Source organism: Artibeus jamaicensis, unplaced genomic scaffold (assembly GCF_021234435.1).
Source record: "Artibeus jamaicensis isolate MK-2021 breed Jamaican fruit bat unplaced genomic scaffold, CSHL_Jam_final scaffold_847, whole genome shotgun sequence".
NCBI classification, from domain to species: Eukaryota; Metazoa; Chordata; class Mammalia; order Chiroptera; family Phyllostomidae; genus Artibeus; species Artibeus jamaicensis.
The window spans coordinates 25,040,895-25,063,774 of NW_026522057.1; the positions used below are offsets into that span (position 1 = coordinate 25,040,895).

Sequence of the window (22,880 nt, forward strand, 5' to 3'; positions counted from 1 at the left end):
ACAACTCTTTTTCTTCCAGTGTGGTCCAGAGATGCCAAAAGTTTGGACGCCCCTGCAAGGCATGGGCGGGTGCTCTCAGGGGGGCTCGGGGAGGGCCAGCAGCGTGGGCAGGCCCCCAGAGCTTGCTGAGAAGGCAGAAAGGACTGAATAAACACCTGCGTTTTCACTAGACCGAGGGCGGCTGGTACACGGGTTAAGGTTTGAGGAGCATTGAGCTGGGACCCTGAACAGGTCGTAAGACTCAACTGTGCCTCAGTGTCCTCACCTGTGAAATGGTGATAATGCTTACTTTAGCAGGTCACGTGATAACTGCGTGGGATAATGTATGCCTCTTTCAGCACAGTGCCTGGTACAGCAGAGGTGCTGCTATTCATCTGCAGTGTTTGAGCTCCCTATCTCAGGGCGCTTCCGTTTCTTTTCCGTTCCAAATTAAACTCGAAGCTATTGCACTGCTGCGGTCGAACAGTAGAGGGCACTCTCGACATTGTCATCGCGGAGAACCAGGCACCCGGTTGCGGAGGTCCTGCGTGTGGGTCCCCCAGGGATGGGGATGGTGGGTGCAGATGTGCTGCTGCCCGGCTCCTGGGCAAAGGGAGGTCCCCAGAGCTCCCGTCCTGGGACTGCGGGTCCTGGGCCCGAGCCCGCAGCCTCAAACATCTGGTTCCCAACCCCCCCCCCCCCCCCCCATTTTGGCTTGTCTCCCGTTGCTAACTATACACAAATTGCCTGCCTCTCCAAACCTCCAGCGCTCAGTCCCCAGGCCTGTGGGGGTCACCTCGACCTGGGCCACTAGACGTTGATGAAGGATCCCTGGTCGCCATTGGCCGTCTCGGGCTCCACGCAGCGCCCCTTCCTCCGTGTGACCCTGCGGTTCCGGTGGAACTTGGCGTAGCAGCGCAGCCCTGAGTGAAGGGAGTCAAGAGGGTCAGGGGTGCCTCCCACCCCGGCCAGTCTCCTCCCCATCCTCCCACACACACCCTCCGTACCCTCCCCGCACCCCCTTCTTTATTCTGCCCTACAACCAGCCCATCCTCTACAGAATGCGGAGAAAGGGACTGGAGAGCAGCTGGAGCACTGGGGATGCGTGGAGCCGTGACACCGTTCCGTGTGATACTGTAGCGGTGGGTGCACGGCATTAGGCATTCACGAAAGCCCATAGAATGCGCAGCCCGAAGCCTGAACCCTTTGAACTTTAATTCATAATAATGTATCCAGACTGGTTCATCAGTTGTAGAAAGCGTACCACGCTAATGTCAGGTAACCATACGGGAACTGCAGTACTCTGTATTTTCCACACGATTATTCTGTGAACCTAAAACTGCTTGGAAAAAAAGCCTATTAAAGACTTTTGGAAGGGCCGCAGGTTCTGCCCTCCCTTACAAAACCTCCCAGGATCCCCACTGTACTCAAAAGGAAACCTAACTTCAGTCTTCTTGCTTCTCCTCGCATAGCCAGGCATTTCCTGCCCCGGGGCCTTTGTGCCTGCTGTTTTCTCAGCCAGAAATCCTTCCCCAAGTTCCTTGCATAGCTGGCTCCTTCAGGGCCTTCATGTCTCAGTGATCCCGCCCCCCCACACCCCCTCAAACTACAGTGGGCGTGGCCCTCCTGGTGCACCCGTGGGTTTTCTCACTGTGACTCCCTCCGCTGTGCCACAGCCACCCACTGAGGTCCATGGGTAGATATGCTTTTCATTTAAGGCCACACCCTCTGGACGGTGGGGAAAGAGATGTCAGCGCGGCCTGAGCAAATCCCAGTGTTTCTCATTAGGAGTGACCACAGACAGAGAGGACATTGTTAATTTTAGGTCCACTTATGTCACTGTCAAGTGAATAAGGGGACTGCTGTGAAGTTTGTGCTTAGTGGCCTAGAATTGACACCTGGGTCACTGGGCTTTTAGACCTGTGGCCACATAAGTGATACTCGAGAGTAAACAGGAGATTCATGAACAGGAGTGGTTGGTAGCCACTCCAGAAACCCTTCCAGAACCCTCCAGAACCCAGGCTGGCCCTGACGGCAGGACTTCAGCCCTGAGCCCCGTGCTCAATGTTTTGGGATATCTCGGGAGTCCTAAGGACTCCTGGTCCTCCCGAGGGCTCCTGGCACGCCCTGGGTCCCTCTGGGGTGGCATCTTGGTGAGAACTTCTTCCTGCACCACCTTGAAGGAGCTGCCCGAACTACCACTTACACTCTTCATTTTTTGGGGTTCACAAGCCTGCATTCAATCCACTCAGCTACACCAGCCAGGGCACACTCTTCTTTTTTTTTGAGCCTGAGTCTCCAAGAAGGAAGCAAGGGTTTGGATGGAACCGACCAGTGTGAGGGACCATTGGAAATGAACAGATGGGCTTTGTTTGTAGATATATCCTTTGGATGCCTGGAAAGTGACCCCTTCCCACTGGAGACCCAGGGAGGAAGGGAGGGAAGATGGGAGGAAGGAAGGAAGGAAGGAAGGAAGGAAGGAAGGAAGGAAGGAAGGAAGGAAGGAAGGAAGGAAGGAAAGAAGGGAGGAAGGATGGATTTTGATTCCTGGGCAGAGGGGCCACCACTGAGCATCCAGCCAGGCACCGACCAGGCACGAGCAGCTATCTCAGTAGGACTAAGTCCCCCTCACTCGGCTGGACCTGGACCTGGACCTGGAGGCCAAGGCTAAGGTTGGGCCCCAACGCGGTTCCGGGCTCTGTGGACTGGAGTGCCTCCTGCCCTCTCTGCACCTCAGTCTCCTCCTCAGTGAAATGGGGCCCTGACCCTGCACACGGGTACCAGAAAGCAGCTTCCATCATCCCCCCGCTCCCCACACCAGCTGCCCCCATCCCCTCTGACCTCCCAGCTGGTCCTTCCTCTCTCCATTCTTGCCCCCAGAGCCCTTCAGCCATACTGAGCTTTTAACCCTGAAGTCAGACCATGTTACTCCCCTGCTTAAAACCTGCCTGCAACTCCTGATTACAAGTCAAACAAGGGCCTGCGAGATCCTCCCGACCAGCTCTCGCCCTACCGGCCCCCAGGCCTTTACCACCTTCCCTGGGGCCTCTACGTGCCAGGCCCACTCTCCACACCGGCCTCAATCCTGCCCGAGGTCCTTGCCTTTTCTCTGCCTCTCGTCTGGGGCTCCCCTCCAGGAGCCCCAATATCTTCAGGTGGCTGACTCCACTGTCCCCTCCTGTCCATCCTTGCATGAGACCCCTGGACTATTTTCCTTACAGCCCTTCCTACTTTCTAAAGACATTTCATCTATTTACTTGCTTATTGTCTACTCCTCTCTCTAAAATGGACTCTGTGGGTGCAGAACTTGCTGGTTCTTTTGGTTGCTGAATCCCCAGTGTCCGGAACAGTGCCAGACACATAGTAGGTACTCAGTAAATATTTCCTGACTGAATGGATAATGAATAATTGGGCCTATGTAGTGTTATGGCTTTTACAGCAGATGGTTTTTAGGCCCCAGCGAACAGAACTGGGGCATGGATCTCAGGCTGGCTAACAGAGGAACTGGGCCTGAATCCCCCACTCAGGAGGTATGAATGCTAATTGGGTATTGAATGATATTGAGTGATTATTGTTTATTCTTGTTATTTTTTATTCCTCACCTGAGGATATGTTTTTATTGATTTGAGGCAGAGAGAGAGACAGAGAGAGAAACATCGATTGGTTGCCTCCTGCACATGGCCCGACCAGATCAAACCGGCAACCCAGGCACATGCCCTGCCTGGGAATGAAATCAACAATCTTTTGGTGCACAGAAGGACATTCCAACCAACTGAGCCACCGGGCCAGGGCTTTGATATTTTGTTTTCAAAAGAGTACTTATCTCTTAGAGATAGACTGAAATATTCTCAGATGCAATATCTCTACACTCCCAGGAATTGTTTCAAAGTCATTCTGGAACAAGGCAGACTGAGCAGGGGGACATGACACAGACTGGCAGTGAGCTGGCCATTGTGCAGCTGGGCCCTGGGAGACGGGAGCTCGTTATTCTGACTACTTGGTATATTGTTTGAAAAATTTCCGAATACCACACTAAAACTATTCCCCTACATTTCTGGCTGTGTGAGTTTGGGTGAGTCACTTAAACAGAACCTCTCTGTGGCTCCGTTTGCTGATGTGTAGGATGGGGATCATGATAGCCCCTTCCTGGATGGCTGTGAGGATTAAGGAGACATAAGGGCTATGGATGACGGAGGATAATGTGAGTAAAGTGCTTAGCACAGAACCTGGCACAGCTGGGCACACCTGGGCTCAGCTGGGCAGGAGCTCAGAGGAGTTAAAGAGGTAGCTGGCCAAGTGCATCCTTCCCTGGGACGTGCTGGGAAATCCACGCCCATCCCTGGTATCACACTTGGAAGGCTCTCCGGGGATAGAATTCTGTCCTTCTCAGGTTTGATCTTATTTAAAGAGATAGGCTCCTCTCTGCTCCCTTCTCCCGCTTCCAGATCATGGGAGATGACGCCAGCTTGTATTTCAGAGGTGAGAAAAGCAAATCACAAAAGCGATGCCAGGCACCGAGACTGAATGAGTTCACAGACTGGGAAGGCCTGGAGCAAAGCTGTCGTTGCTCTCGCGGCTGCAGCTCCCAAAGGATTCTCCCACCCCCTCCTCCGCCGCAGGGCCCTCGGCCCACCCTCTGCCAGGAAACCGTGTCCCCCACTCAGTGCCGAACCAGCTTCGAGGAGGGAGTTTTTGTGGTTCTGAGACTGAGGCCCCTCCCCAGGGGCCCAGGCTCACCTTCCACACACATGCAGTCGTCGAAGCATTTGTTGTTGAGGCCCCGGTTGTGGGGCGTGCAGAGGTGCTCCCGCAGGCCACAGCAGGTCCCTGCCGGCACAGCGAGCGCACACGGTCAGCCAAGCTGAGTGGGCCCGCCCCACCGGCCGGCATTCAGTCCCCCTGGACAGGAGATCCATCATCTCCGTGGCAGGGCCGTGCCCTGGTGGGGTGGGGCCATCTGGTGTGCAGGGCTCCCAGCCGGAACCACTGACGGATGTCATGGCCCAGGCCCCTGCGGGCGGGCGGCAGAGACCCCCCAGCTGCCCCAGATGGGCAATTGATTGACCGTGGGAGGGGTGGAGGCGGTGTGGGATCTCCTCCCTGGAAGAGTGGGTGGAACAGCTAGGGGCAAGGCCTCACGGCCCATCAGCACCAACGTCCTCTTTGGACAGATGGGGAAACCAAAGCCCCCCAGGAGACAGCGAGGTCTCCCAAGGCAGGCCTCGCCCACTGCAGGCCAGCTCTCAGAGCGACCGTCCAGTTGGCCCAAACTGCAGCCTTTTCTCTCTGCTCAGGGTGAAAACAATGGTTTAGAGAGAAAACAGCCCATCGGGGAGCCGGTGGCTGAGCTCACAGGTGGCCAAATGCTGGCCCGGCTGCTGTTTTGGAGACTATTCTGGCCACTGAGGAAACCATGGGGCACCAGGGAGGTGCACCATCTCCCCCTGGATGGCATTGCTGTCCGACAGTAAAGACAGCAGTTAGCACCTTCAGGACGTCACCCTGGGCCCATGTCACACTGGCCCTTGAGCAGTCCCAGCCAGAGACTTAAGGCAGCATGTGGGGCAGCGGTTCACCTGGCAGACTCAGGTGTGGGCCACTTCCTAGCTGTGCAACCTTGGCTGAGACACTTAGCCTCTCTGAGGTTCAGTTTCCTTGCCTGAAAACTGGGGGCGATGGGGTCTCCCTCTCTGGGTTGCTATGAGGATTAAATACAGTGTGACAGCAACTCTCAGGAAAGTGGAAGCTGGAGCTGTTCCCCCTTACGATGCCCAGAGGGTCATGAACCCAAAGGCCCCCTGCACGTGCCTGGGAAGGCCCACAGCACCCCCACCCAGGTCCCCCAGCAGCCCGTGGTGCTGGTTGGGTACCTGGCAGGCAGTCTTGGTGGTGGTCGCACGGTTCCCCTTCGGCCAGTGACGTTTCATTGCCATCGCCGGAGAGTTGACCCTGGTGTCTCTCTGGGGACGAGAACATTTGTGGTCAGAAGCTGAGGCCCAGCAGAGCAGAGATTAAGCAGCAGGCTGCTGGTGTCAGGGTGCTCGGCCCGTGCCACCCCCACCGTGTGGCTGGGACACTGCCTCGAGTTATCTCTTTTCCACAATGGGGTCAACGGCAGTACGGACCTAACATTTTTGTTTTTTCAGGCTATGTGGCAAGTTCTCGATAGTGGTATTTTCACCGGGGTTTCTGTTCCAGTGTGGACTGCATGCTCCACATCCTCCACTCTGGACGTCTGTAGGTCAGGCTGGGCTGACGAACAGACAGACGGTCCGGGAGGGGAGGTGGAGGAGGGGGGGCCCAGGTGCGGGGGTGGCAGGTAGGTGGACGTACCTTTCTTTTTTGCAGAGGGCCAGACCTCAGGTTTTAAGTCTTCATAATCGGTCCAGTCGAACAAAGCCATGTCCAGTGTGGGCATCACCTCCCCACCAGGCCTGGGCTGAACCTACAGAACGAGGGTGGAGAGGACAGAACATGGACCGCCCAACCGGGGGAAGCAGAAATGTGGGGCTCCAGGGCCAGAGGGCAAGGGAGGGGCTCCTCGCAGGCAAGCTCACCCTTTGCTGGAATACAGTCCCCTGTGGTCCCTGCCCCAGCAATCACCGATCACCAGGTGCCTGCCTCATCTGACATTCAAGCAGAAGGGTGCCTACAGGCAACCCATGCAGACGGCGGGGGGCTGGGGGTGGGGGGCTGGGAAGGCAATCATGCCTGCTCAGGGGCTCTACACCCATGTGGAGGGAGTTCGCCTCCCTGCCCCTTCTTGCCCCTGCAGAAGCTGTCAGCTCCCCACGGTGGCACTGTTGAGGCCTTGGCCATGGCTGCCTTCCACTCACAGCCCCGGGCCAGCCGTCTTGGGGATGGATCTGCTCGAAGCAGGACGTGGGCAACAAAGGCCCCTTCCGGGGCTGGGTGCTCAGTCGGTGGACTTCAGGGGGCCTGGGACAGCAGGAAGGGCCACATATCTATGGGGATGGTCCACGGCTTTGATCAGAATTTCAGGGGGGTGCAAGACCCCCAAAAAAGAGAATAAGAAAGATCTGCTAAAAAGTAAAAAGTTCTTCTTCTACATAGATGTTATTGCTCATTTTACATGATATGATTTTTGGAAACTATTTCAAAGCTACCGAAGAGGCGCCATAATGCACACCTCGCTAACTGCGAGAATGACGCGATGAACCCCGAGGTCCCTGCCTCTGGACTTGCCAGCGGCAGCAGCCTGGCCACACGTGCTTGCCCGCTCCCTCTCTGTACAGCTAAAGGTCTGAAGCAGGTGTTAGGTGTTGACCAACGTTTGTTAATTCTGGATTGTGGGGACCTGGGTTTTCACAGTATTGTCATTTCCTGTACTTTCTGGTACGTCAGAGTTCTCCCCAAGGGCGTTGCTCTTCTCAATGCAGAGGCCAGGGTGCTGAGCGGGCACTGGCTTACTGGGCTGTCCCTGGGGTGAACCCCCAGCACCACTTTCTGCTGGACAGCGGCAGCCCTTAGAGGACAGAGTACCCACCAGGCTGTAGCTGGGCTGGACCGGCACCAGGAGACCTGGTTTCCAGCTAGCCCCAGTGGCCTCCGTCCATCCTCTCCCACCCCTGTGCCGCAGGCTCCCTATGTGTCCTGGGGAGGGGTTTGCATGATGTAGCTGCAAGGACTCCTCTGGCTCCGAGGCCGGTCCAAGACCCCTTACCTGGGGCCACAGGGATGTGGCAGGCAGGATCAGGGACTCTTCTGTGGCCGGTGCTGCCTCCAAGGTGGACAGGTAGAGCACAGTCGGGGCCAGGCTGGTGGAGGACTCCTCTATTGCGGCGTCCGGCGCCTGGTCTTCAGGGAACTCCACCCTCTTCATTAGGGAGCTGGGGCCTTGGACCAAGGCTCGGCCTGAGACACGCGGTTGGAAACACAGGGCCTGTATCTGCTCGCCACCCCGTATCAGCCCAAAGCAGAACCCACATTTCCTGCTGCAGACAAGGGGCAGCAGGCACCATGTGACGACCTGACAAGCCCTTGCTCCGCAAGGCTCCGCAGACACCCCTGCTGCTCACTCTCCTGGGGAGGTGGAGACCGGGGATGGGGGGCGAGGGAAAATGTCTGGAGGAACTTGCAGTGTTGCCGGGGAGACCACCCAAGGATTCTCAGTCCGAGGCAACATTCCAGCAAGTCCAAGGTCAGGTTGGCTGGGTGCAGCCGAGGGTGTACGCACTGCAAATGGGAACGGACAGGGTTGCCCGGGGGAGGCTTGCCGGAGGAGGTGAAGTCTGAGTAGGGGAGAGGGGCGGTGAGGCCGAGCTGAAGCTTTTCACACACGGGGAGTGTGTGCCAGGCGGTGAAAGTCATCACCCCGTTTGCCGAGGCCCCGCTGCGTGTGAGAGCCCCACGGCATGTCTGATCCTGCTTCCCAAGCAGCACTGCATGACCCCGTGGCAATAATGCAGCAGTAGCAGCTGTGGGAGGCAGGAAGGTACTCTTTCAGCCTCATCCACGAGGGAGGAAACACAGCAGAAAGGTTAAGAGACTTGCCTGAGGGCACACAGCTGGTAAAAGTCTGAATTTGAACCTCATTATGCCTGAGAATAGAATCGGTACTTTTTACCACCAACGCCACCTTCTAAGGCACACGGGCATGAGGTAGGGTGAGTGAGACTAGGCAGGTTTGGGGTGGTTGGGACAAAGGGGCTTTGAGAGAAGCTGGAAGGGCCGGGCTCTTCCTGGCCTCTTTTCTCAGGCAAGATCTGACTTTAAGGTTGGTGGGGCAGTTGGGATCACTGCTCTCCAGAGATGAATCCCAGAGATCAGCAAGGCTGCTAAGGGACCCTGGAATCTGCTCCATTCACTCCCCAGGCTTCGCAGATGGTCAGCAGGGCAGGGCCTGGCCTCCAGACCTCTGTGGCCCCCTCTTCCTCTTGCCCACTCTCTTAGGAGGGCCCCACTGGCCCACCATGGAACTGGGGGCTGGAGCTGAACTGAGCTGAATCCACACACCATGTTCCTTTGGACTCAAGGATGCCAGCATCCAGGAGTGGGAGGCTGAGAGTCTAAGTTTACACCCCCCTGCACCCCCCACATTCACACACTTTTGGGGGGGCGGGTCTCAGGAGACCTGGCAGGGAAGCATGCCCCAGCTGTTTGCAGGGGAAGGTGGGGCTGAGGCTCCACCCCTTCCTCCTACCCAGCCCCTGCCCCATCTGTGTTTGCGGCACTAGGCCTGCCCCTAGGGGCAGTCTCGTCACATGAAGGGAAGCTGGTTTGGCAGTGGGCTGGAGGCCAGGTGAGGCTGGGGCTGGTCCAGCTGAGCAGAGCTGCTGCGAAATGTTTGTTCAGAGACTAAGTGGGCAAAGGGAGGGGGTGGCTGGGGCCAGTGGGCGGCTAGATGCTCACAGGGATTTGGAAACGTGGAGGAAATTTAAAGGAGGGCCAGGGGGACTGAAGGGGTGGGGAGCACGGCAGGAAACCAACAGGGCAGAGGCAGGAGGGATAAGGATGCGGTGCCTCATCCCCAGGTGCCCAGATGTCCAGGGACACCTGTGTCTAGGTTGGAGGACACTAATTTGGCATCAAGAGAAAGCTGAGAATGAACTAGTGACAACTGCTCATTGTCCCTGCTACCTGCCAGGCACCATTCTAAGCCCTCTACGTATCAAGTGGTCTCTGAATCTACACTGAGGGTACATAGGGACCATGGTCATCATTTTGCATAGGGGGAAACTGAGGCAAAGGCGAGTGACTTGCCCTGGGCCACAAAGCCAGTAAACAGCGGAGCCAAGATCTTCTAGACTTGGGCAGATCTGGCGCCAGAAAGGAAGCCCTCAGCTCCTGCTGTCTGCTTCAGAGCTGACTCGGTGGTGTTCTCAGAGGGCACTGAGCTGGCCCATCTCTACTCAGTAGGATAGATCTAGGTCAGAAAGCAGAACTTTCTGACTTAGAAGGATCATCTACTGATAAGAGCTTCCTCTATGGCCACAGGTCCCTCTCCTCCTCCCAGGCTCCAGCCCTAAAGTTCCCTTGGCCATTTGGGTCTGAGCCTTCTCCCCTCCCCCTCTCAGACGTGGAAGGACACCACCCAGTCCAGCTACCTCTGTGCGGTTTCAACCTCTCCCTGCGTCGCTTGTGTTCCCTGCCGCGCTTCTTCCCCGGAGACCGGTTCTCCTTCTTAGGGTAGGGCAGTGACGACCCCAGGAACAGATTCTTGTCCTGCAGCAGGCCAGCAGGACTTTGTCCAGGCAGTGGCCCCTCTGCCCCTGGCAGCCTGGAGGCCTGCCTGGTGGAGGTGCCCGCAGCTCCCTCCTGGGCCCGGCCTGGCATGCCCGGGCCCCGATCCTTCTTGCCCAGGCCCCGCCGGCGGTGGTGACTGGCCTGTGGTGTCCACCGTGCTGGTCCTGGGAGGTCGAGTCGATTCTCAGGAAGGTTTCGAGCAGGGGTTCCAGGTCCCAGGGAGCCCGCCAGACTCAGCTCCAGAAGCACCAGGAGGGCCAGGAAAAGCATGGGGGCAACACAGGTGGTGGGCCGGGCCATGGGCTCCTCCCTGCAAGAAAAGTGGCCTGTGAGGGGGCAGCCTTCCTCCTCCACTTCCCACTCCCAAACCCCCCTCACTTCCATCATTACGGCCTGGTATTTCTCAACAGGGATAGAAGGGGACTGTGCCCCCAAGGGGACACTTGGCAACATCTGGAGATGTTGGTTGTAAAAATCGGACAGTGCCACTGACTGCTGGCTGGAGGCCTGGACAGTCCTCTACAACAGACTCCTGGCCAGTAAGACCGCAGTGCGGGGCTGAGCACCGCCCCCACCCCTGGAAAACAGCTTGAGCAGCATCCAGGTTCCAGATTAGTCAAGCATTCCTTTCTCTGCACACACCTCTGCCCTTCGCCCAGGCCCCTGGAATAAGCTCAGAATTAGGTCTCTAGTCCCCGGGACTTGACTCAAAGCCTAAATCCAAACAAATGGAACAACAGCGTTTGGGCACGTGCCCCGGGCGGGAATCGCGTTCAGCGCCTGCCGTGGGTTTATATGGCTCGGTCCTCTCCACAGCGCTCTGAGGTGGCGCCTACTGTTTTCTGCAGTGGAGGTTAGGGCTCAGAGCGCTTCGGTCACGCCAGACGACCGTCACTTGTGCAATCTTATGCCTGTGCTAGGAGCTGTCACGTGGCGGTGCCTGGACGTCCTGGTTCTGTTAAGGCCTGTTTTCCACTCCAGGGTCCGGGCGGGCTCCCTGCTGGGCCGAGGGTTCTGGAGGCTTCCTAACCCTGCAGGGTGGAGTGAGCCGACAGCCCCCTGTTCTCCACTGGAAGCGGCGTCCCTTCAGGGACCCACGACTCTGCCCCACACTGGAGGAAGGATCAGACCCCTGGGCCGTCCAGAGGACCTTGGCGCTAAGGCCCACGAGGCCTGTGGCCGGGGGCGGGTGGAGTGGCAGCTGGACTCTGGAGAGCACCCCTGGGCCCTTCCACACAGCGCCCCCCACACCCATCTCACTGCATCCAAGTAAGTCTGGTGCCAGGTTAGCCGGGCTGATTGAATTTTGGGGACTCCCCGGGGCTCCCACCCTGGAGGATCTCATTAGGCTCACAAAGATGCTTCTACTCCATTTCCTTGTGATTTATGGCCATGGGATTGTCCAGGCTGAGGAAGGGCTGCCGGGCCTGGGAGGGCTCCCACATGCCCTCTGCCAGCCCTCTCGGTGCCTGACACCCCACACTGGCCTCCCCTCCACCCAGGTGCACCTTTAACCAACCCTGCCTGAGGGACCCTTGAAGTGGGTGGGCAGGGCAGGCGGGACCTGGAGGCTGAGGCCGCCGCAGGCTGACCCACTCTGAGAGGGCCCAGCCACCTGCTGCCCTTTACCCTGCTCCCCCTTCATCCTGGCCTCCAGTGTCCTGGTCCCTTGGGAGGCAGAGGCCTGGGCCTCCACTGCCCTCAGTTCTGCTCTTCTTAGAACCGTGGACCGAGGAAGAGGCTGTCCCCTCCCCTCTGCTGAGCCTGTCTCTGGAGCCGCCTGTGTATCCTGGGTGAGCCTTGGTGAGCTGCATGGGACCCTGGGATGGGCTTGTTGTGATAATCCCATCTCATCATACATCCTACCACCCCTGATGATTACCGGTAACTTGGCAGCCCTGGCCGGATGGCCTGTCCACCTGGCAGGCCCCAGGAGGCCTCTGTGCCCTCAGCCTCCCCTCCAGCCTTGCCATGTGAGGGTCCTGGAGGCAGGGGTGGCTGGGCAGGAGGAAGGGCCCATTTCAAAGGGCTGTTAGTTAAACATTGTTCCCCTCCCAGGGACTCCTTGAACCCTGTTTCCAGAACTGAGGCATGATGTCATCTTTGTTCCCTCCCACCCTTGTACCCCATGAATCACATGCAGCCTGCCTGGGGCAGGGGAGAGGGGATTTCAGTGTGTAGTCCTGGTGCCCCTGTGGCGGGGGGGTAGGTGGGAGGGTGGCATCCCTCTGCCCAGACCCAGCCTGTACTGCTGCCAGATTTCTTTGATCGTATCCCCTCCCCTGCTCAAAACTATCCGTGGCTCCCTATTGCCTTCCCTTTTAATCACAGACTCCTCACTTTGGCACTTAAGACCTTGTATAATATGGCCCCAACCTAACTTTGCAGCCCTGACTTCTACTTCCTCCCCTGCACAGCATATAGAGACTGCTCCCTGGGCCCCCAACACGCCCCATCTTTCCTGTTTCTATTCTCCCTTAGGCTGTTCCTTCTGCCTGGGACACGCTCCCCCCTCCACCCCCATCTCTCTCTGTCCAAACCCTGCCGTCTTCTGGCTCCATCCCACACATCCTCTCTCTCAGAAAGCCTTGGTCAGCCCTCCAATTGGCTGTGCTGCCTCCTCTGTGCTCCTACCAGCTCTTCGAGGCCTCTCGCCATTTCCTGCTGGGTGATCAGCTTTTCGTAGAGCCCCTCGGTAGAAGGGTAGATCCTCAGGGGCTCTGTCCCATTTTCCCCTCTGGTCCTATCGGATCTATAGAGCCCTGCAAATAATAGGCACTGAAGACGGTGGATCGGAATGGAAGCGGATCGGGCGCAATCAAACTGACACCTGAACACAGGATCATGACTATAGTCTAGGGGCGTGTGCATAGGGGGAGGGGTTGGAGTGAGCGCTCAGGGACCTGGCACCACTTTGCCCTGACAACTGCCTGGAACTCTCTCCCAGCCCACAGGGCTTGCACACAGATCTTGGCACGGCCCAGCAGCCAAGATGCCAGGCTGGCAGCGAGCCACGCTGGAAATGTGGGCTGCTACGGAACCCTGCAAAGGATCCACAGTGAGGAAGGGCTCCAGTCGTTTCTGTTGCTCTGGAAGGTGGTTGGAGGCTGAATCACAAAGCGTCAACCATCCGGGCAAAAAGGGGGTGGCAGGCACCCCTCCCCCACCTCCAGTCGGCCACAGTGGGTTCTGCCTGTGGCTTGCTCACAAAGCCTGCTCTTCTGGGGCTGGGTCTCATTTCCCTCACCTCCCAGATGGGGGACAATCAGTAGCATGGAGTTGTCCTGACAAGAGGTGTCAAGAGACCTCAGGACCACCCACAACCTAGAGACGGTGCTCTCACAACTCAGGGCTAATAGTGACTCATTAAAAGCAAAGCCAAACAAAAGCAATCGTGAGGACAGGAGCGCCACACCCTGAGCACTGGGGAAGCCCAAGCTGTTTCTTGTCTCTTTCTTATCACATCCTCTCAACTGCCCTGCAGGGCCGGTCGTTTCCCACGTTTTCAAAGCGAGGACTCTGAGGCACGGAGAGGGTAAGCCACAGATCCAAGGTGGCATGACTGGAGAGTGGCAAAGCCACGCAAGGCTGGGGATCTCTCTGCACAGGGGCAGCCCTTGCTCTCCATCACCCATGCATGGCACTGCCTCAAGGGTCACCTGCGTCCCCCGCATGTCCTGTCCTGGCCGAGAGTGCAGTTGGCACCCAGCAGGGGACCAGGACCAAGGAGGGAAAGGGGCTCCTCTCAGGCTCTTATCCTGTGCAGAGTGGGGCTGCAAAACTGTCTCCATCCAGAAGGCTGCCAGGAAGCAGCATCACATGCAAATGAAGGCAGTTAATCCAGCCTGGAGCCTGCTTTGATTCCTGAGCCCCTCCCCCGAACAGCCTTGCATTTGGGGGCCACGAGGTGGGGGGCGGCTCCCGCCTGGCAGCCAACTGCGGAGCTGGGCGACCACCAGGCAATCTATGCCTTGCCGATCAGCTCACCGGCTGCACAGTGGGCTGTCAGGAGAAGGAGGTGGTTTGGAGGAGGGGTGGGGGGAGCAGAGCTGGCCGAGGGGCATCTGATAAGAATACCCGGTCAGGGATCTCAGCGGCGCAGAAGGAGCGGTGCACCTTCCAGGCTGTGAGCCAGGCAGCCACCCACTGGGAGAGCTTGGCCCATCGACCCCCACCCTGACCCTTAGTCCCCTCCTCCTGCCTGAAAGGAACGCATTTGGTACAGATGTGTCAGGGGCTTTGTAAGCATTCAATTCTAACTTGACTTTTTAAAAACATATTTTCCACTATTACGTACATTAGAGTAAAAACCACAGACACTCTGAGGTGTTCTCCACAGTTTTCACACGGGCGCAGCCCTGTTGTGACTTGGGGTTCCCCTGAGTCACGGAAGAGTGTCCCGTGAACATGAGCTGAGCCCTGTAAAGATCCGCTCCCATTTGCAGCTACTTGTAAGCTTCAGGGTTTTCCGGGCACGAATGACCGGGGCCAGGTAGAGGCCGACGTCCCTTGCATCTTTCATGTCACTGAGGGACAGCTTCCTTTTTCTCAACTTACTTTGAAACAGGGCAAGGCTGTAAAGTGGGGGCATAGCAGGGGTCGAGCAGCCCCTTCAGGTACAAGAGGCCAAGGAGTCCGCCGGTGAGCGGGAAAGTTGCGTCTGCGGCCAGTGGGGAAACTCACGATGCAGGGAGGGGTCCCCGGCGGCGGAGGTGCTACCCCGCTCACTGGCGCTGCCTCTGTCGGCCTCATGTATTGGGATGACAGGTAAGATGCTCAGAACATTGGGGTGGGGGGAGCGTGGGGAGAAGACCACTGGATCGTAGGGTGAGAGGGTCTGCCAAGGGGGGTGGGAACTCAGGATCCACAGAGACAACACTCCTCCATCTGTCAGTCCAACTGGCAGCCCCCACCCCCGTGGGGAGGGACGACAGATAATTCTCCAGGATCTAGAGTGGGTCCCCAGGGACTAGGGACATGTTTTGAAGCAGTGTGAGTTCAGAGGACATATTCGTAAACGTTAAAAGATAAAGCAAGCCCTGGCCAGGTACTTTGGTTGGTTAAAGCACCGTCCTGATACACCAAGGTTGTGGGTTCGATTCCCGGTCAGGGCACATACAAGGCCCAGCCAATGAAAACATAAATAAGTAGAACAATAAATTGATGTTTCCCTCTCTCTCTATAAAAATCAATTTTAAAAAAAAGTGAAGCAAAACACAATACATAATAACAACCAACACATTCAGGGCCATCACCCCCGCTCACTTTTGGGGTTCCCCGCCTGCTCTGTCTGCCTTTCTAACCGTGCCTGACCCTGTGGCACAGGTGTGACCCTAACCTGCCAGGCTGCTCGATGGGCACCCCGAGACCAGCACAGGGAACCTTCAGGATGACTGGGGCCCTTCTGTCTTCGGTGGGAGCTTCAGAGGGAGGATGGGTGCTCAGTTCGGCATGGGGGACTGCACAGGGAAGGACCCTAATTCTTGGCATTGCTCTGGTCACAGTGCAGATCTTGAAATGACCCCCAACCCATGGAAACACCCTAAACCTCTTCTGCTCACGGGAAACCCGAAGGCAGTCACCTCAGCAAACTTTGGATGGGAAGGGACCTCTGACCCCCGAAAGGCCAGGAAACTTGTCCGGGGGCATCTGGCTCCACTGAGAGAACCCAGATGGGGAGGCACATGCTGAACTCGCCCCAAACACATCACCTTACTTGGACGCAGTCTGGGCCCAGGGGACGAGCCCTCCCGGCTCCTGGGGAAATGGGCCTGGGGTTTCTTGGCCTGCTGGGCATAGGTGGGCACCTCACACCTTCCCCTCTGGGGAGCCTGGACATTAAGGGCTGAATTCTGCCCTTCGAGCAGCAGCCTCAGGCAGAACTGGCCTCCGTGTGGGTGGCCCCTTCGAGACAAAACTCTCTCCAAGTTCTCTGCATATTGCAGGTAATGAACAGCCTCCTACATGGTTCTTCTGCCTCGTCCCTGCTTTTCACCAAAATGTCCTCCAGGTCGTGGTCAGAACAAACCTGACCACTAGTGCTCTGGTGGCATAAAACTCTTCAGTGGACAAAGCTGCAAGACACACAGCAGACAAGCCACTCCTTGACTCTCAGCCCCCTCTCAGTCCTGGGCACCGCCAGCCTGGGACCCCGGGGGGCCGCGACTGTCTGCCCAGAACTCCGACACAGCGCTGCTGAGGTCAGATCTTGTTAGAGGCAGGGATCTCTGATGGTGTGTTCCCAAGTGTCCCTGAAGATTTTAGGGGCGCTCTAACTTGGAACTGACTGGCCTGACTCTTCCCGGAACAGCTGGAACTGGAGAACGGAGGTGGCCGTCCTTCAGTCCGCACCCACTTAGACCAGTGGTGCTACCCTGCGGGCAGCTCCACAAACTTGGGGCTCCAGTTGGGGGGGGGTCTTAGAGCTCCTGGCCCCTGGGAGCAGACTGCTGTCTTCTTTAGGGGGAGCTGACCCCCCAGGGCTGCAAAGTGCACAGTTTTGCTTGTTCAATCAGAATATTTATATTCCCTGTGAGAGTCAGGGGTGGGGGCTGGATTCTGAATACACGGACTGGGCTACTCCCAAGGCAGTTTGGGACTAGATTTTGTCCCTCTAAACCCTCTCACCATCCCTCCCACCGTCGCGATTCACGAGTCACCATTTCACAGTCTGGGAAATGGGATCCTTCATCCACCATGAGATTTTGACTAGGAAGTCAGTCCTTCCATGCAGTGCGGGGGTGGTTCTGGGGAAGGATGGAAACAGGAAGGGGAAGTGGGGCAAAAGGCGGCGAGGAGGAGCTCACGCGGTGGGCGAGACTGGAAACAGTGCTCTGGGAGGTGCTTGCTGGCAGCTGGGGCGTGGACAGTCCTGAGCCAGCTCCTTACCCATCTCCTGCCTCCCTGCGGCTCTGAGCCCTCCCCTGTCCAATAGGAAGGGGCCTATCCGCTCCCTTTAGGCCACAAAACAGCCAGAGCCCCACCTACTCCGCCACACACAGAACTCCGCCCCCCAACCTGCGGAGCAGCAGGTGCTTCTTTGCCATGGAGACTGCTGGGCAGAGTGACGCCAGGTGGTCACCACTTGCTGAGCCTCTCTGGGAGCCATGCAAGGGGCCCTGCTCCAATCTGAAGGGGGACACAGGGTCCCTGCTCCTGGACATCACCCGTCTGACTGGGGATGATGAGCCCTGGCTCTGGAGGAGGGGTGCCAGTGTGACAGGGAGATCGAACTCTGGCCTTGGAGTACTCTCTGTCTAGGCAGGAAGAGTGGCCCTTGCCCCGGGAAGCCTGGGGTCTAAAGGTTGAGTTCCAGCTGCTGCCCTTAGGGACAGAATTCCCAGTCTGGCAGGAGACACAGCTCCGGCCTGGGAAGTCCCTGCAATGTTGGGAAAACAAACTCTTCGCTGGACGGAGCTGCTAACCTATAGGCAAAGACACAGTCGCGGCCCTCCAGGTGTCCGCTCTGACCCGGCAGGGGCCACAGGTCTAACGAAGGACTGAGGCACCGTCTTAACTCCCACTGATTCCAACACACAGACGTCAGCCCAAAGCCACGAAGCTGAGCCATGGGGGAGCCCCACCGAGCCAAGTAGAAAGAGCTGTGTGTCCCTGGGCAAGTCGTCAACCTCTCTGAGCCTCAGCGTCCCCTCCTGTAGAATGCCAGTGGGTGTGAGGATGAGGGAGGGGAAGGTAAATGACCTGTTACCCAGCAAGGACGCAATAGGCAGCAACTGCGGAGGGAAAAGAGTGGGAGGGCATGCATTTGGGCCTGCGTGTGCAGGGCAAGCACAGGTGGTCCCATCTTCGGTCTGTGGTGGGTGATCGATGGCTTCCATGGGGCAGGCCAGGCCGGCCGAGGCCCGCCTGGAAGGGGCCATTGTCTCGGCGAATGAGGTTTGGCTTCCCTGCAGGAGCAGCCCCATCTGCTTTCATTGTTTCCAACAGCAGCCTCGGGAACTCCTGCCCCCACAAGGCCTCTGAGAGCCCGTGCAGGGGTGTTGGGGAGGGGGCGCTCCTCTGCCAGTACCCCACCCCCACCTCCTGGTTACAGGTGCTCCTGTCCTCCTAGGCAACCCTCCCGCCCCTGCTCCCCCAACTTCCATTATCTCGGTGCCCGGACCATTTACCACCACTAGCTCTCCGGTCACTCAATCACAGAGTGACAAAAGTGCCTGCTGTGGGCTCTGGCAGAGCCAGCGTGGAGTAGAGACACCTGGAGTCAGGCAAGCCTGGGTATGAGTAGTCCCGGCTCCCTGCACCTAATAGCTGTGTGACCCTAGGCCAGTCCACTAACCTCTCTGGGCTTCAGTCCCACATCTGAAAGATGAGTGTTTGTTTGGGTTTCATGCACTGGACATTTACTAAGCTGGTCCTAGAGCTCCATGTGCATGATCTAATTTAGCCCTCTGAAGTGGGCGATATTTTTCACATAATAATGGCAATAATGGCTCAACACTGGAACCAAGATTTGGGAGATTTGCCCAAAGTTACACAGTAGGGTAAGTGGTACAACTGGGATTTGAGCCTATGGCCATTTGACTCCAAAGGCAAGGTCTTGACCACTCATGCTACAGTCAGTGACTGATACCAGTGCAGATACCATGACTGTCAGCAGTGATGCATGCTGGGGGCATAGAAAGGACCCCTCAAACTTGTGGGGTCTATAGTTAGTTCATCCTAGCTGCTATAGGTCAGGCAGAGGCTTTATCGCTCATAACCCCACATCCCTCTGCCTTTGGGCGGAGGGGGTGGGTAGAGGCAATCAAGGCCAGGCCATGGTGCTGCAGTGTGAGGGCTGCTGAAGCTGGGACCCAGGGGCAGGGGGGACAGGGCCTCCAGGGGTGAGTCTTCAGCCACCCCCTCATTTCCACTCAAGAGGAAGGGGTGGGGTAGGACAAGCAGAGGGCCTGGAGCAGCAAGAGGCAGGTCTCAACTGTCCGGGTCAGAACAGGGATGCTCGCACAATGCCCCGCTCGGGAACGTGCCCGGGACCCCTCTCTGCTCTGCTCTCCTGGCCTGTGGCATCCTGGAGGCTGGGATGCAGATCCCAGCCCTGCCTCAGTCCTGGCTGAGACAAGTGGGGGGCTCCTTCTGGGTCACAGAGCTGCTGAGCAAACAGCTGGGAAAACTCACCCTGCCAACTTTGGCCGTCCCGTCCCTGGCTAGTCTGTTTCCTCTGCTCTGATCAGGTACACACATCCTGCTCACCTTCCAGGGGGATGCATGGGGCTTCTCCAGGCAGCTTGTTCCCCCTCCACCCTCTCCAGCCACGGTCCTTGTGCAGGACTGACTCTGCCCCTGGCCTGGCCAGTGGGACCCAGTGACATCTAGGGGTAACCTGTGGCCTGCAATTTTCAGTTCATCCCATCTCCTTGACTGAGGATCCCATTCAACAGAACAGATGTGTGCAGAGCACCTACCGTCGGTCAGGGACTTGGAACCACAGGTGGAGTGGGATCCAGCCCCGCCCAGGGAAGTGAGGACCATGAGACACAGGGAGGCAAAGGGTAGCAGGAGGGCTTCCCACAGGAGGGGCATCTGACCTCAGCCTGCAAGGATGGACAGCCTTCCACTGAACACAGGAGGGAAGATGGTGCAGACGGAGGGAAGAGCCCCAGCCAAAGCTAAGAGGGAGTCAGGGCGTGGAGATGATTTGTCCTTCATCATGGCTGAAACCCCAGCTGTGGATGGGGTGTGCTGGAGGCAGGCAGTTAATTTAGTGGCATTAGGAAGCCATGGGGGGTTTAGATTGAATGGTGAGGAAGCCAGAGAAGGTGCCATCGTTTTCACTGGGGGTGGGGGTGGGGGTGGGGGCAAGGAAGCTGTGAGGGCGGTTCCTGGAGGTTGCAGGGGCTGCTCAGTCGGCTTTCCCTAGGATGGCTGCAGTCCTGGAAGGCAGGGGACAGAGATGGAGAAAGGCTCCGGGTGGCCAGAGTTGGCCTGTCTGCCAGATCACGAGCTGCAGGCTGAACGGGGTCCCCAGTCCCATCCTGACCTCTCTACAGGGAGAGGCTCCAGGTGTCAGCCCCGGGTGTGACAGGGACTCAGCCCGGAGAGCCCAGGCAGGACTTGCCACCTGGGAGAAGGTTTCCCTTCTCCAAAGTTGTTCTCATTAGGCCACTTAGCCCACATACTGGTGGACACGTGGGGTGGGTGTCACCTGTTAGGATGACATAGATGATGATCGGAGGGTTTGGGCGACCACGCGGCAGGTCCAGGGTCCAGCAAGATGATCCCCCCAGAGGAAAGCAAACCGCTCGTGAGCTAGTGCCATGGGAAAAAGTGATCAGTGCCAGGCAGGGGCTCAGAATTGGGGGTGGGTCCTCGGGGCGCCTGGTGATAAATGACCTGCTGTTGGCAACACGGGCAGCTCCGCTGATCTCATTCTGAAAGCAGAGACCCTTTTCACCCTGATTTTAAAACTCTGGTTTTAGGACAAATAGGGGAAGAGGGACAGAAAGAGAGAATAGGGTAAGAATGCAAACGCCTGTATGGGTGGGTGGGGCGACAGTGGCGCGGGAGGGGGCGCTCTCAGGTTTCTCTGCCGGATCTCGAACGTTCGATTTCTGATTAATTTTCCCCTCTCTGTGGAGGCCCCATCCCCACGCCACCCAGGGGCTGTAGACTCCCTCACCGACTCCGCTGTGTAGGGCGCTGCTATCCAGCAAGCTTCCCCCCCCCCTCCCGCTGATTCCACACACATCCCTATATGTAGATGCTATTATTATCCCCGTTTTGTCAAGGGGACACTGAGGCTCAGAGAAGTTCGTTCCTTTGTCCAAGTCACTCCCAGAACATGTCTGCCTGGCCCCAGAGGGATGGTCCTAAACCAGGACCTGGGCACTTCCTTGCGTGCCACGAGGCTTGGAGGTGGGCAGCGTGGAGTGCACAGGGCTGCAGAGACCAGGCAAGGCTGGAGACGCACCCAGTGCAGGAAGGCAAGAGGACTTCGCGGGAAACCCAAGGGCCCTCTCGTTGAAACCTCGGTGCCTGTGGGAGGCTGAGACCCCAGCCCGCAGCTGGAGGGACGCTGGCAACCGGGAGCGCGGAGGCGAGAGGAGGGAGCTCAGCGCCGTCGGGGTGGCCAGGGCGGGACCGGGCGGAACGGGAGAGCGCGGGCCGAACGTGATGCTCGCGAGGGGCGGGGGTCGCACCCAGAGTCCCCTCTCCCTGCAACACACCTCAGCCTCTCCGGCAGCCTCAAAAGGGGCAGGAGGGCATACCTGCCAGCTCCGTCGGGGCTCAGGGGTCTTCGAAGCTTCTTCGAACGGTAGTGGACTGGGGTCCTCGGCCTGAGAGACCACCCGGCGAATCAGAGACAGAGAGACAAAGAGAGACCGGTCCGGAAGGAGAAGGCTAGTGCCAGGGAAGAGAGTGGGCGACACCCGCGACCAGGAGAGGGCGGCGAGGGCGCGCGCGAGGCAGAGTGTCAAAGCGTGGAAAAGTGAGTGTCCGGCGGAAGGTGGGTGGATGAGGGACCCGGAGCAGAGCCAAGAGTGGAGGCGAGACGCGGCGGGGAGCGGAAGCGGCTGACGGACTGACCCACGCGTCGGACGGCCGGGAGGGCAGGGAAGAGAGCAGCAGCCTCACCTCTAGCCTAATTCCGGGGCGCACTCCGCCCCTGAGCGCGCCAGGTAGCCCACCTTTGTCTGGGCGCGCAGCCAGGTGAGGCCGGAGGGAGGAGCCAGGGGCGGGCCACCACCGTGCCTTACCTGTCCGGCCGGCGGGGCGGGGGCCGAGAGCCTGCGGGAACCGAACGCAGCCGACAAACGAGCGGCTGAGCGGGAACCTCTGGGAGAGGTGCGCGGGCGTCAAGAGGATGTGCCCAGGCGGCGCGGGGCTCGAGGGGAGGGGGCGGCGGCGGATGAGCGTGAAGAGGGCGGGAGCAACGGGAGGGGGCGGAGGAGGGGCGGTGCGGAGTCCGCTCCGAGGCCCCCCGTGGAGGGGCAGCCCCCGGCCAGGCCAGCCCCGCGCGCTCCCGACCGGCGCGCCCTCGCCAGCTGCCCTCGGCGTTCCGGCCCGCTCCCCAGAGGCCTAGCCGCCGCCGCGGCGAGGGCTCGGGGCAGACAAAGGAGGCAGACAAAGGCGGGCGCAGCCGGGCGGCCGTGCGGGCACCGGGCGAGGCGGGCCCACTCCTCCCGGTGCGTAAGGAGCTGCCTTTGGCGCGGCCCAAGGCGCGTGGGACGGGCGGGGCCTGGGAGGCGGTGGCGCATTTGGAGTGGCTCCGCCGGGAGCGGGCGACAAAGGGCCACGGCAGGGGGTCCCTGGCGGACCCCAACAATGAATCGGAGCTGAGCGCTCAGCTGCTGCGGCGTCTGGCCCGGTAGGGGCCGGCGGGTCCCCAAAAGGATTATTCCGCCTAGGCTGTCAAATAGGACAGAAGAAACGCCCGGTGTGAGGGAGGCGGGACCCAGCACCGCTGAGCCTTTGTAGCCCCGGAAAGTACATGAAGTGTATGGGGGGCGGATTCTAGGAGAACTCGCTCTTGCCTGTAGGGGTATGGGGTCTTCAAAGCGCTACCTGGTGAGATTCCTGGGCGCCGCCTCCCCCACCCTCCGAAGGAAGCAGGAGAATCCTACCTATCCCTTCTCTCCCCCTGCCGCCCCCCCACCCCATCTTCGGCCTCTCGCCACGCCCCGTCCAGAGTCGGCTGCTCCCAGCCCGGCCTTGACGGGACAAAGCCAGTGGCCGGA

At 58.6% G+C, this 22,880-nt stretch overlaps 1 protein-coding gene across 1 annotated transcript; it reads right to left on the reverse strand.

Annotated features, from left to right (window-relative positions):
* Window positions 1-704: 704 nt before the first annotated feature.
* On the reverse strand, window positions 705-21,970 carry DRAXIN (dorsal inhibitory axon guidance protein). Its single transcript, XM_037165732.2, has 7 exons — window positions 21,900-21,970; window positions 10,047-10,495; window positions 7,664-7,854; window positions 6,313-6,424; window positions 5,850-5,939; window positions 4,717-4,806; window positions 705-902 (listed from the first exon to the last, which is right to left on the reverse strand). The coding sequence occupies exons 2-7, from the start codon at window positions 10,483-10,485 to the stop codon at window positions 790-792; spliced, it is 1,035 nt and encodes a 344-aa protein (XP_037021627.2). The 5' UTR covers window positions 10,486-10,495; window positions 21,900-21,970; the 3' UTR covers window positions 705-789.
* Window positions 21,971-22,880: the final 910 nt, after the last annotated feature.

Excerpts from the sequence above, each read along its gene's own strand:
- DRAXIN (XM_037165732.2), bottom strand. The coding sequence starts at position 10,485 with ATGGCCCGGCCCACCACCTGTGTTGCCCCCATGCTTTTCCTGGCCCTC. Across the intron at positions 6,425-7,663 it reads CCACATCCCTGTGGCCCCAG|GTTCAGCCCAGGCCTGGTGG; the intron begins GTAAGGGGTCTT and ends CTCGTTCTGTAG. Across the intron at positions 903-4,716 it reads CGACTGCATGTGTGTGGAAG|GGCTGCGCTGCTACGCCAAG; the intron begins GTGAGCCTGGGC and ends CCCTTCACTCAG.